The sequence below is a fragment of the Lepidochelys olivacea genome (genome assembly GCF_965140295.1).
Source record: "Lepidochelys olivacea isolate rLepOli2 genome assembly, chromosome: 20".
NCBI classification, from domain to species: Eukaryota; Metazoa; Chordata; order Testudines; family Cheloniidae; genus Lepidochelys; species Lepidochelys olivacea.
Window position 1 is genome coordinate 8,540,094 of NC_140430.1, and position 14,436 is coordinate 8,554,529.

The window sequence follows — 14,436 nt, forward strand, 5'->3', positions numbered from 1 at the left end:
AATAATTTGACAAATATCACACCAGCATTTTTCCACTAAGGTGATAGTTCCATTAGAAATTCAATAAACTGATATGCCAGCAAATTAGAACTTAGGCACCCCTTTTTCTGTAAAGGTAGATATACATCTTGTCCAAGACCAATTTGAACCTTGGGTTTTAGTGCTCTTGCTACTGCTAACAACTTTCTTTAGCCACATTTTTAGGGAACTCTTCTGCCTTACATGACTGTGTGTCAGTGGCATAGAAGCCACGAGTTGATCTGCTCTTCCTGCACAACAGGGGAAGGGAAGCAGTTAGATTGAATTGTCTTCCAGCATAATGCCAAGAAAGCACCACATCACAGTGTGGAGACCGAGAGTCACTTATACACAGTATTCACATTTTGAGCTCATCTCTAATACCAGGGTAGTATGGAGGTTCTCTGTGCTATCAAGGGAAATTTAATTTATAACCGAAACTATTTTGTAAAGTTTTTTTTTTACTTGCAGTCTCTTAGCATTGTTAAAATGTTTTCTCCAAATCACATGATTGTTCATGTTGTGTTTTATTTTTCTATAAACTGCTGGGGACTGGGATTGATTTTTACTGGAATGTATAACTGCATGTTTCTAGCAAAGCTGTAATCCTAGTTTCTCTGATGCACAAGTGTGAACTGTTTGAAAGTAAGAATGCATTTGCAATGAATGGACTGTCATTGCCATTTTGATTCAGATTCCTTTAAGGCACTTCAATTAGCATTTATCATCTACAAAGAATTACTTTATACAAATCTGTTTATTTTTATATTTTTATCTGCATGCTTTTTGATTTAACAGTAATGTAACCACAATCTTTTTAAAAACAAGTTGTATAGTTTTTTTATATTTTTGTTTTTAAATAAAAATAAATAAAGTGTTTGGTTTGTTACAGAAAATGTACCTTTTTGTATAATGGAATTAGTTTTAAGAAGTCATTTCAAAATTGAAAGAATATTTTTACCAAGTATATAATTGTATACTATTATATTGAGTATTTCACCTTCCTCAGTGAACATGTGGGGAAGTAACTAATAATTGGAAAAACTTGTGTGGGTGGGGAAGATACCCTAGAACCTTCCAGAGAGGGAAGCTATTTGACAGAATAAGTTCATTGTAAGCAGAGGCTTCTCTTATGGAAACTGGGCTCTGATCTTAGTGTTTCTACTCTGAAAAGTGACTTTGTGAGAATGGCATTGTGGAATCCCATATTTATTGTGTCTTGAAATCTCAACCTGGGCTCTACGAGCCAAAGCTTAGTTGAAATGTGGTACGAAGAGAACCATCATAATGGTTCTGTGAACCAGATTTAGTTCATGCGGCGCCCTTGGTGCCCTTCATGGGCTTCCATAGGTATAACACTGATTTGGAACTTAAGCAATTTTGTAGATACACAAGATGGAATAGAATCAGCAGCTCACTCAGTCTTGGCTGTGTTGGCTCTGCAGGGCTAATACGAATAAAAAGCAGCAAAATTTTATCTCTAAAATAGCTGACGTGACTATTCAGAGTAAAACTGCACTTTAAGCTTAGAAAAGTGATTTTTCTGGGCCATGTTTTATAACTTTGTCTTATGTTTGGCTGTTCTTACATTTCTGAAAACCTCATGGTTAGTTAAATGGCCAGAAGGTTAGTGTACTGTGGCTGGCTGGAGTGGAGCAGAGTGGAACTGTGTCCATAGCTGCTTCAGTCCCACAGACTCACGGATGTGATTCCAATATTAAACAGAACAGCTGATCCACACAAACCAGGAGATGCACAACCTTTTGCTCAGAGCTGTATAGAGTGAATGGAGCTTCTTGTCAATCCAGACCAAACCATTTTCTCTTACCTGTGTACAGAGAATGGTCCAGTATCTTGGCTAAACATGTGATAGTTTGTCAATAATTCAGTTTAAACTAAAGACAGTATCAATACAAGAAATATGCACACCAGAAAGCAAACGTGACGCTTCTGAGGAGCTTGGTTAGAAGCTAGCCATCATACCTCTGAGGAATATAGGAGTGAGAGCAAACACCTGTACAGAGAAGCAACTATGGCAGAGTAACACCAGGAGTAATCATGTCAGTTTTACAGGGCTTGGTACCTTTTTAACTGCTTTTCAGGGTTGACACTTGCACACAGCCTTATATGTCTGATATTCCCTCTTTTTCACACCTTTACTATTGCGAAACATATACATGTTGATCAGCTGCATGGAAACCATGGAGCTAGGGGTCTCTGACATAAAGTACAAATGAGAAATGTTATATATTAAACATGGCATTTTTGGCTGACTCCTGAAGCTGGGGACTGTCTATGTATAATCTCGCATTTCCAGTCCTGCTCACATAGGAGTGACATTGGCTTAATTGCCTTTTCGCTGATAATGTTTACTCATGCAACTTCCTTGTGTACTTATGCAGCGAATCTGCAACTTGTCGAGAGGAATTCTCTCAAATCCCATTGATTTCCAGAGATCAAATATTTCATAGTTTTCCTTGTCTCTTCCCCTCAAGTTGTGGTGTCCTTTTACAAAACTCCTCCTTTCCTGGAATCCCCCACGTTTGTTTGTATCCCATCCTTTGGTTTCTTCCCATTGGTATTTTTCCTTCTGATTAAATGGAACATGACAGAAATATTGGTTCCTTCAGTAACTTCCATTTTCAAGCCACACAGCTTATTCAGTTTCCTTCTAGTTTGGTGTGCATGGTAGGAAGTTTCTTGCTATGCGGACACGATAAAAGTGGATCAGCAAGTAGAATGTTTATAGCAAAGTGAATCAGGTTCTGTTTGCTATATATATTACACTTGCATCAGATAAGAATGTGGCAGTTACAGGCTCCATGCTCAAATAAATTGGTTAGTCTCTAAGGTGCCACAAGTACTCCTTTTCTTTTTCCCTCACATAGTGTATGGCTCACAGTAAAGCAGACCAGTCTCTTAGATACTTAACTGTTACAGAGACTGACATCTGTCACTTTGACGACTTTTCTGTAAATTTGATTTTAGTTTACTGATTAGTATGGGGCTTCTATTTTCTGCCCTCAGTCATAGAGTAGGAACTCAGAAAAGACCTCAGTGAATAGTTGTAAAACATGATTTTCCTGAAGACCTACATGTTGCTGCGTTTCCTTCTTGCCTTTCAGTGCCTCTTCAGTTGATTGGCATGGTGTTCCTGTGATTAATTCTCTCTCAGCCCCTCTCTCTCTTACCTGGGTTTTTGACTCAGATAGGGAAAGTCTATGTGGGGCAAGTCACTTAATAGCAGAAAACATCAATCACTCTTTCTTTTTCTCCTTTGTGTAAAGTAATGTCAAAATGGCTGGTTAAGATAGCTTTGTACATCTAAGTCAAAATCTACTCTTTTAAACAAGTTTGCAAGCAGATTAACCATAATCCTTTTTTTGCATTTTAGTCCAGTGAACAGTGCACTGGACTGGGATCCAATTTCCAGCTCTACCATGTACAGTTTCAAGAGAGACATTAAATCTCCATGTTTTAGCTTCCCCATCTGTAAAATGGGAATGATGATATTCTACCTCCTTTGTAAAACGCTTGGAGATCCTCAGAGGAAAAGTGCAAATAATTGTTTATTTTTTGTTCCATCCACTTCTGTATGGATGTGCAGTACATTTCATGCATTAAGGCTCATGTTCTAAAGTTTTATTTTGGCTCTTTGAAATGTCTTCTGCTAGGTCAAGGCCTAGTTAAGCAATTATTCTTACCAAGTTAGACTGGCAAAGTGTCAGGCTTGTACAGTAGTCCTCAAACGACTAGTGGCCCCAGCCATTGGTGTTGATGCTTCATCTCCCTACTGTAATGATGGAGCTCTGCTACCCACCTTCCATTTTCTTTTGGACATGTTCTGACCTGCAGCTGAGTTTGGGCTGTTCCTAGTGGTCAGAAAAACAGCCTGAGCCGTGGAAAATGTGAACAATTGAATGGGAGTCTGCTGACACACTTGAGGTCTTGCTCTGGTAAAATTTATACAGCTTCCTGAAAAGCTTAGGGAATCCCTATAATGAGACCCTGGTGGCTGAAGGGACCTCCAGGAATACTTTAATTATGCTGTATTTACCTTATAACACAGAGAAGTTCATAATGAGAGATGTGTATGAAGGAAGCATGATATACATAGGAAGTGGGTCTGAATACTTACCAGATCATCTTAAATTTTGCTACAGAATGGTTTGACTTTGTATAGGCCTTGCAAAGTTATGAAAATTTAATAGATTTCAAGGCCGGAAGGTACAAAAGTGATCATCTAGTTTGACTTCAATTTACCAGCCTAAGTACAAATTCGATCATATTTGCCTGTCCCATCACATGAGGATTCATGACAGTGAAAATAGGAATACTTTACTTACTGATTTAAAAAAAACAAAAAAACAAAAAAACCTGAGGCATGAATGGGCCACTAGCATTTTGCAAAGGTTGTTTTAAAAGTATGTTCAGGGGTAGTGTTTCAGTCTTAACCCCACGCCACTGGGCATGCCAAATAATGATGAAGTAGAACACGTTCAAGCAAGGGAGTTGATCCAGGTGTTTGGCTGGAATTCTCCAGGGGAGGAAATTTAAGCCAGATGGTCAATATTGTGCCTTTCATTTTTGTTGATTTAATAAACTCTGAAGTAAGCTGCAAAGGAAGTCTTGGGAAGCTCTAATATATAACACATTTTCACCAATGGAGAGGGGCTGACTGGTAGTGAAAGCTGCTGAAGGTCTCAGACAGTTTTGTTATAGGGTGGAGAAGAAAGTTTGCTTCTGTTTGACTCCCAGTGTGACCTCTGATAGAAAGTGGTGAGTTAAAGCCCTTCTTGCTTAAACAGCAAGAGGCCCTTGGATGCAAACTCTTAACAATTCTCCAGTGAGAGAGGAAGGATTGCTTTCTGTGTAGCATCTGTTCTATCATGGCTGCTGTCTGTTTCTTTCCTCTTCTCCATCACTGACATTGTAATGTTCAAATAAGTGCTCTTGATCTAACTAATGGGCTGTGCAAACATTTGCTTCACAGCCAGCTCTCTGCAGCCCTGTCAGATTGTATCTCCAATAGGCTATTTGGGATATTTTCCCTCATTGCAGCTCCACCAATGGTAGCAATGGAAGTACTGTCAGTTAGACCACTGGCATTTTTACCACCATGTTATCTAACACTGGTCAGAATGGGTGTAGAAGACACCATGACACACAGTCTGGCAGCGCCCTGAGTCCTATCCACACTAACTGCCACTTTGGTTACCACCGGTGGCACTGCATTGGTGAGAGATTTCCAAGAAACTCTAATATAGGCAAGGGCTAACCAATTCTTACAGTCTGTCACTTTGGTGTCCCAAAGGCCTGTGGCTGAAGAATTAGTGTTGGTCAAAGTCTTGAAGAGATTTCTTTGTAAATCATTGTAGTTGATGTTTTGAAAGTTCTGATCCTTCCTGGTTTTGTGAAGGAACAAAGATGTAGCAAAGGAAACTGAATCTCTTTCCTCCGGAATCTGTAGTAAGTTTCAAAGGTAAAATCAGGGAAAAGCTGCCTGTTTTTGTGTCTGAAAATGTGCTCTTCGCGAGTGCTTGAGAGAGAGTAGTTTGCAGTGAGCACCAAAACTTCGCTACTCTTCCTGTGGTTTAAGTGGTGATCTCGGTTACAAGTACAGTAATATTAGTTGCTCCCATATTTGTCTCAGTGATTCCTGAAAGAGCAGCACCTGGATGCTAACCCTTTTATTATCCCTTCTTCCTTTCTCCACAGAAATGGCACCAAAATTGAAGAAGAAAGGGCACTCTGGGCGAGAGCAAAAAAAGGTGAGTTTTGGAGAAGCCTGCCTCCTGGAGCCATGAGAGAATTCCTATGAATGAGAGTCCTCCGTATACAGTGACTGCTGAATCATCATAGAGGTTGGGCTGGGCCAGGCACACAGGCTGTTAGAACAATACTCTTATTTAGATCTCCCTTTTAGATCAGGAGCTTATAGTCAACCACAGGCTCAGTCCCTCCATTATTGATGTCTGGAATTGTTCTGAGCTGCCTCCCTGCATACCAGATGAGACAAGGCTGGAAGTTTAAATGAGAAGGTGTTCTGATCTCATGAGTTTTTGTCTTCCCTAGCATCACCACCACCACCATCAGCAGGTGCAGCAGCAGCAGATGCAACCACCGCCTGTCCCTCAACAAGCACCACCTCCGATGAAGTCCTCTCCCCCTCCTTTCGTACCTGCACAGGTCCCCATCATGGAGCATCCTCTCCCAGGGAACGTGTTCGACACTATCACACATTTCACCCAGCCCATCATGCATCTTCCTCAGCCAGAGATGCCACCCCATCTCCCCCAGCAGCCTGAGCACAGCACTCCTCCTCACTTGAACCAACATGCAGTGGTCTCTCCTCCAGGTAAGCACTTAATGGGCAATGCTGTGTCTAAAGCTGTAACCCTTTCTTCTTCTTGGAGTAGATGCAGCCTCGTATTCCATGTTGGGGTGTGTGTCCCCAGCACACCAGAGCAGGAGAAATTTGCCCAGCAGTAGAGGGGTGGCACACGCTCCTTGTTGCTATAGTCCTTCTCCTGGCTACATGATGCAGTGCTGTCCTGACCCTCCCTCAGTTCCTTCTTACCGCCCGTGACTGGAGTCGGAGTTCTGTGTGGTCTCAAACTCTCAACTAATTTAGTTTTTTCTCTTGTGTATAGTTAGTAGTACCCTTAATTGTTAGAGTAGTGTGTGTTACAAGTCTGTTTCCCCAGTGATGCCCTCTCTGGGGTTTAAACATTGTCTTTAATGTGGGGGAGCAATCCCCAGCAGCAAGGCCCATGTCAAGAAGTATTGCGCAATCTGCCGATCGGTTTAAGAAACTGACTCAAGTGGCTGGGGACCTTCGCCTGAAGCAGTGCCTGCTCGACCAGGCCGTGTGGCCTGCTTCCGTCCCAAGGCCCTCAGTGGGTCAGAGGTTCCCTTGGGCTCCAACAGCACTGCCACTTCATGTTCTGGAGCAGGTACTTCAATAGGGGCTGTTGCCTGTGCTGAGGAAAAGGTTGCATAACACCAATAGGTCTTTTGGGGTGACTCTTCCGCCTCCCCCGGAAAAGCATGGAACAGCATGGAGCTGGTGCTTCTAACCCTTCCCTGGTACCTAGTAGGGAGGTGAGAAACCCTCTACCGTTGACTTTGGTTCCAGCCTCTGGACATCCATTGAGTCTGGCACTGATGAGGGAGATGCCAGTACCGACTGTTTCTGCGTCGGCAGCATACCAAGTAGCTACAGACCACCTTCTGCCTTTCAGTCCCAACCTCTCCTTTGGTCCAGGACTTTGCCAAGTCTGTTTCTTCTATTGAACAAGCCACTGAACCCTCAGGTCTGTTGGCACTGCACCCCAATGTTCCCCTTCCACAAATTATGGAAATAGGGCCAGTACTCGGATTGGTACGTGGGACCCGGTACCAGGAACCTACTCGGCACTGCTGCAGTCCACACAGCAGATGTTTCCATGGTGGCTTTCGCCGCCCTTGACATTGGTGCTATCAGACACTCCACTACCACTGTTCACTTCAGGACTACCAGTGCTTCCAGCACTGGCATGCTTGGTACCAATGATATTGCTTCCATTGGTAGCACTGTTTCCTGCCTCATTTTGGACAACAGACGAGTCAAACATCTACTTGCTCCCTCTGATTTTGCTCTGCCCTTATCTCTGGAATCCTGAGACTCCTTTGAGTCAGGGTTGTCATCCTCCCACTCTCCATTGCCCGACCAGCATTGAGGCCCACTGATGGATTGTTACATGTAACAGGATTGGCGCACATCTCATGGTCAGGACAGAGGTCCCTGGCCCTGCATCTGTTGGCCACCAGTGCCTTATCCATGTCACTGCACTTAATTGTGATTAATTGTTTTGAGTTAATCGCTTGAGTTTACTGCGATTAATTGACAGCCCTATTTTCCACACTTCTCCCACCCATACCCACCAATCCTCCTGATTCACCCCAGGCTCTTTTCCTCTCCCTCAGCTCCTCCATTACCCCTGATTCCCTCAAGCCTTTGCACTGCTTCTGCCAGGTGCAGGAAATACAATTCTTTACTATAATTTAAATGAATTACTCAACATTCTGTATTAATATGCCTCATAAGGAATCTATTCGTCAAAAAAAAAAACAATCGGAATTTTGCGGGGGGGTCTGTATTGTTACAGACATACTTACTGACAGATATTTTGAAATAAATTACCAAAATAATTGGAACTGGCATGATTACATTGTGTTATTTTGACAAATAATATATACAGAATTTTGTAGAAATTTAAAATATTGTACACAGAATTTTTAATGCTTCAGGTGATGTCCCTGTGGGTGCTGCACTCTAGGTGTTCGGGCACCCCTGTTCTCATAATCGGAAATATATGGTAGCAGTGCCCAGGTGGATCTCCCCTCAGGGGCATGGGTGGTTCTCCGGGCTTTAAATGCTGCCTCACCTATAGGCTATCGATCCCAGTGTTCACTGCTTAGGTGAAACACACGTTCCTCAAAAGTGCCCTCATTGTCACAAACGGACAATTCAGACCAGGAAAGCCAGAGACTTGCAGCTTTAAATTGCTGCTCATGGAGAAGTCTCTCCGGCTGGCGTTTGAGCCAGAAGCCAGGACTCCTCTGGTCAGAAGTTTCCTACAGCAGCCTCTGACAGAGGCTCTACTTCCAAGGCTCAGACAGCAGACCACCCTGCTATGAAGGTGGCTAAAAAGCATCCTGTGGCTTCACCGAACCAGGAGACGGCAAAGAAAAGGTGTTCCCTGCACCGGCATGCTAAGTCGATACCAACCACACTATTAGCCTCTCCAACTGAGGTAGTACCATGTGTACCGTGAGAGCTAGGGACTGTAAACGAGAGAGCCCTGACACAGGCACTAAGGGGAAAATGAAACCCCATGCCTCAGCACCACTGGAGTTGACCAGACCCATGGCACACAGCAGCTCAATACAACTGTAAGCCATGCTGCCATCTACAGGCAGTATGCTGCAACTGGCACACCCATCTGTACTAACACAACCTGGGGCACCAAGTGTTACAACCGCAACAGCGCTGCCACTGTTGGTACTGTGCCAGTTCTTACTGCCAAAAGGATTTAGCAGTATCCTCAGTGCCTGAGTCACCTGTCCTCGGCACCGACGTTACCCTGGCTCACTTGGTACCGAGTCAGCCTTCCACTCCACCTTATTCAGCTCCCCTTCTTTCGAGCAACAAGGATGAGGTTGGTGATGGAGAAAGGTATTCCTGCTGCTCTTCTCCCATCTGTAATACGGCAGCACGTGCCTTGTTACACAGTCTGTCATACTGTGCCCAAAGAACCCTAATGGTACAAGTACCCATAGATGACACCCATGCCACCTCCACCACAGTGGCCATATTACCATGGATGGCACATCCCGCTTACCACCACATACCTCCCTGTCCCCCCAGGGAGAGCACACAACCGTCACCTGCGCCGTTGGTAGTGGGACTGTCTCAGCACCCTGACGACATACCAGCAGAACAGGATGAACCCTCTGACCAAGGTCAGGACATTGAACCCACCCTTCACTTTTCTTTGTCGGTGTTTTCAGGAGAAGACAATCTTTCCCTCCTCTCCCCCCAGTGCTGTGGGACCAACTCACATCTCTCTGATTTTCTCAGACTGTCTTATCCCCTATTACCCAGTCTGGCAGTCCATCACAACAGACAGATGGGTATTGTAGATAATCAAGGTTGGATACTCCATCCCATTTACTTCTACCTCCTCCACCCTGTCCCTCTTCAGGGATCCCGCTCACAAACATCTACTGCAACAAGAGGTAGACCACCTCCTATATCTATGCGCAGTAGAACTGGTACCACCAAAGTACAAATGGAAGGGCTTTTACTTGCATTATTTTCTCTCACAGATAAAACAGATGGAGACCCATTCTCGATCTCTGACATCTCAACAAGTTTGTGAACACCCAACATTTCAAGATAGTCATAATCCCAGAGTTAGAAAAAGGGGACTGATTCTCTGCCCTTGACCTTCAAGATGCATATTTTCGTATAACTATCCATCCTTCACATTGGCATTTTCTCCATTTCGTAATAGGCCCACATAATTTCCAATACAAGATCCTTCCTTTTGCCCTAACCACTGCCCCTTGAGGTTTTTTTTGAAGGTCCTTACGATTGTGGCTGCACAGCTACACAGAAAGGGAATTATGATGATCCTGTACTTGGATGATGGCCTGCTCAAAGCACCAGCACAGCAGGCACTGATAGATGCCACAGAACAGACACTCACTCTCTTTACGGCGTAAGGCTTCTAAATAAATGCACAAAAGTCCACACTAATACCAGTGCAACAAATTAGAGTTCATTGGAGTCTCTCTCAAGGCGATGGCCTCTCTACCACAACAGCAGTTCCTCACACTGACCAACCTGATTGCTACAGTACAAATCAGCCCACAAGTCACCGCCAGAACATGCTTACGTGGCTTCCACAACATACGTTGTCAGACATGCACAATTCCATATGAAGTGCCTTCAAGCCTGGCTCCACTCAGTTTGTCCCACACAGGAACAATATAAACATAAACAGGCACCTCAAGATACCAAACAAGGTAAAGGAGTCTCTTCTCTGGTTGGACTCAACCAGACAACACTTGCGTAGGAGTGCCTTTCATGCAAATTCTACCAGTGTTGACCATCACAACAGATGCATCGCTTCTGGGCTGGGGAGCACATCTATGTCTGCGCGCTATCCAGGGCCACTGGTCCCCAGCGGAAACTCTTCTGCACATAAGTATCTTAGAACTAAGAGCCATTCGCGACGCTTGCTCCCACTTCCTGCTGATAATGGAAAGCAAGACTATACAAATCCTCACGTACGATGTGGCTTGCATGTTTTATATAAATAGACAACGGGGTGCATGATCACACTCCCTCTGTGTAGAAGCCATCAGACTCTGGCAATTGTGTATCAGATATTATATCCACATTACAGTAAATACCTACCTGGGTTGCCAGAACACCACGGCAGATCCATTAAGCAGGAATTTCTCCTGGGACCATGAGTGGAAACTCAACACACACATGGTCTGGGACCTCTTCAGACATTGTGGATTCCTGACAATAGACCTGTTCTCAACCACACAAAATATCTTATGTCCACAGTTCTGCTCCGGGGGGGGGGCTTGGTCCCCACTCTCTGGGCGATGCCTTCCTCATGAAGTGGAATGCTCCTCTCCTTTACGTGTTTCCCCCAACCCTCCTTTTGGCCTTGGTGATACACAAGATCAGGCAGGACAACTCCAGGGTAATTCTAATAGTCCCCATGTGGCCTTGCCAAACTTGGTATCCTTACCTTCTCAAATTATCAGTGTGCCCACCACAGACACTTCCGCTTCTGCCTCGTTTCCTATCTAAGGATGCAGGTCATGTTCTTCAACCGGATCCCCAAAGACTCCATCTCAAAGCGACCTGAAATAACACATTCCAATGGCTCAAGCAACCTGAAATAACACATTCCAATGAAGTACAAAACACAGTTGCAGAACCACCACCCACACCAACTACCTCCACACATGGAAACAATTAGAGGCATGTGCTAACAAAAACGAATTCCTGCTATGTCAGCCTCTTTACCCCAATATTGGACTACTTATTACAACTTGAAAAGTCAGGCCTCTCCATGAGCTCGGTTAGAGTGCAACTCTCCACTATCACAGCGTTTCACAGCAAAGTAGATGAGTTCTCCACATTCACTCACCAAAAGATTCCTCAGAGGCCTCAGCAATTTCTATCCTGAAGTGAGAACACCTACCCTACCATGGAACTCAACCTATTCTCAGAGTCCTAACTGGCCCTCCATTTGAACCCATGGTGACATGCTCTTCATTACATCTTTCTATGAAAGTAGTGTTCCTCGTTGCAATGACATCCGCCAGATGGGTGGGAGAATTGGGCGCTCTTTTGGCAGATCCGCCATACACAGTCTTTTTCAAAGATAAAGTTTCTTTGAGACCAATCCTAAATTTTTGCCCAAGATAGGCTGGTTTAGGTGAAAAGGTGAGGCAATCTGCCTTCTGACATTCTATCCAGGATAGACAACAATCCAGACTACATACCCTGGGTGTATGTAGGGCAATCGCCTTCTAAATAGACAGAACAAAAGCATTTTGTAAGTCTCGGAAACTGTTTGTCTGAATCACAGAATGATCCAAAGGGAACGCCATATCTACACAGAGTTTCTCCAAATGGATTTCAGATTGCAGAAAACTGTTATTCCCAATGTGGTCAACAATCCCCTATGGCAGTGGTGGGCAACCTATGGGCTGCAGGCAACCTGTCAGGGTAATCTGTTGGCGGGCCGCGAGATAGTTTGTTTACATTGACCATCCGCAGGCACTGCTGCCTGCAGCTTCCAGTGGTCATGGTTTGCTGTTCCCGGCCAATGGGAGCTGCGGGAAGTGGCACAGGCTGAAGGGACGTGCTGGCTGCCGCTTCCCACAGCCACTGTGAGCTGCGGGTGTCTGTGCCTGCAGATGGGCAATGTAAACAAACTGTCGCGCGGCCCACCAGCAGATTACCTGACAGGCTGCAAGTTGCCCACCACTGCCCTACAGGGATTCACACGCATGCCACCAGGGCCTTCTTAACCTCTATAACGTTCCTTAACAATGTGCCCATTGTAGAAATCTGTAAGACCATAACCTAGGCATCAGCCCATACATTTACTCAACATTACACTTTAGAACAACAGGCAACCTCCAATGCCCTGTTTCGACTCTCTGTTCTTTTGTCTGCTATGACTTCAACTCCAAAGCCCCCTCCTCCTTCTGGAGGGTACTGCTCTGAAGTCACCCAGAGTGGAGCAACCATAGGGACATCACTCGAAGAAGAGAAAGTTACTCGCCTTTTGCAGTAACGTTGGTTCTTCAAGATGTGTGTCCCTGTGAGTGCTCCACTACCCTCCCTCCTCCCCTCTACTTCAGAGTTATTGCTAGGCTCTGCAGTAGAAAAGGAACTAAGGGGGAGTTTATCGCACAACGCTAATTAACCGCCTGAAGTGGTGCAAGACTGGGACCACGCATGTGTGATCCAGCCAGGCACTACCATAAATCTCTGATTACGTGCGCAGGGGTGCCCGAACACCTAGAGTGGTGCACCCACAGAACCTACATTACTGCACAAGATGAGTAACTTTTTCTTTTTTAGTGCAGAATTTTTGAAGCAGAATTCCCCCAGGAGTGCAATTATACCGAGTCACAAAAAATTCCTTCAGTTCATCATGGCAGAATGCCAGTTTCAGTATGTGGTGCTCCCATTTGGCCTCTCTTTTTCCCCCAGGGTTTTTACTTAAATGCACAATTGTTACTGCGTATCTCAGGGAGAACGGAATTCACATCTTCCTGTATCTTAACAACTGGTTACTGAGGGGCAGATCCAGAGAGGAAGTTCTTGCTCATGTCAGTACCACACTACGGTTGCTCGACTGCCTGGGTCTCACCCTAAACACCAGAAAGTCAACCTTGGCTCCCACTCAAAATATTGAGTTACTTGGGGCCCTATTATATTCCACAACATCAAGAGCATTTCTGCTGACCGACCGTTTTCAGATAATTCACCATCTTTGCCTCAGTCTGCAATCTCAGCCTTTCATGACAGTTAGACAATGCCTGAGATTTGGGCCACATGTCTGTTTGCACACAGGTGGTGCAGTTTGCAAGGTTATACCTCCGTCGCCTTTAAATGTGTCTCAGGACAGTCTTGAATCCTACTCTTTTTATTCTCTAGACAGACTGGTTCATCTCCCTCCACTGGTCCTAGACTCTTAGTGGTGGATGAAGCCACAGAATGTTTGCCAAGGCGTTCTTTTTGTCCAGCGCTCGCCAACCCAGTACAGTTGTTACCAAAGCCTCCCGGGTAGATTGTAGGATTCACCTGGGGTAACTGAAAGTACAGGTACTGTGATTGGCACAGGAAGCCTCACTCCATATCAACTTACTGGAGCTTTGGGCTATTTAAAATGCATGTCGTGCTTTTTAGCAACCTATCAGAGCCTCAGTGATTCACGTACTTACTGAAAATATCAATGTGGTGTGTTATGTAAACAAACAAGGGGGAGCATGCTCCAGATTGCTCTGCCTAGAGGCAATCAGGCTGTGGCAGTTCTGCATCGAGGAGAATGTTACTCTGATAGTCATTCGCTTGCCTGGGGTTCAAAATCAACTTTCAGACCATCTCCACAGGTATTCTTGCCTGAATCACAAATGGTCCCTGAAAACAGGTGTCCTCTGGGTTATCTTCATAGCTTGGGGCATCCCAGTGATCGACCTGTTCACTACAAGGGACAAGAGGAAATGTCATCTGTTCTGCTCTCAGCCAGGCCTCAGTCAAGCCTCCCTGACCAAACTCGCTGTGGTCCTGATCATCCCTCAGGTCATCCTCTAGCTCAAAGTGGC

At 44.7% G+C, this 14,436-nt stretch overlaps 1 protein-coding gene across 11 annotated transcripts in view; it reads left to right on the forward strand.

Annotated features, from left to right (window-relative positions):
• The window catches only part of BRD4 (bromodomain containing 4), a 259,586-nt gene that overhangs the window by 193,437 nt on the left and 51,713 nt on the right, over positions 1 to 14,436 (forward strand). For all 11 annotated transcript variants that reach the window (XM_084610636.1, XM_084610643.1, XM_084610645.1 and 8 more), the window contains 2 exons: positions 5,737 to 5,789; positions 6,094 to 6,376. In XM_084610636.1, coding sequence (XP_084466762.1) covers positions 5,737 to 5,789; positions 6,094 to 6,376 — 336 coding nt within the window. The remainder of the gene's footprint in view (positions 1 to 5,736; positions 5,790 to 6,093; positions 6,377 to 14,436) is intronic.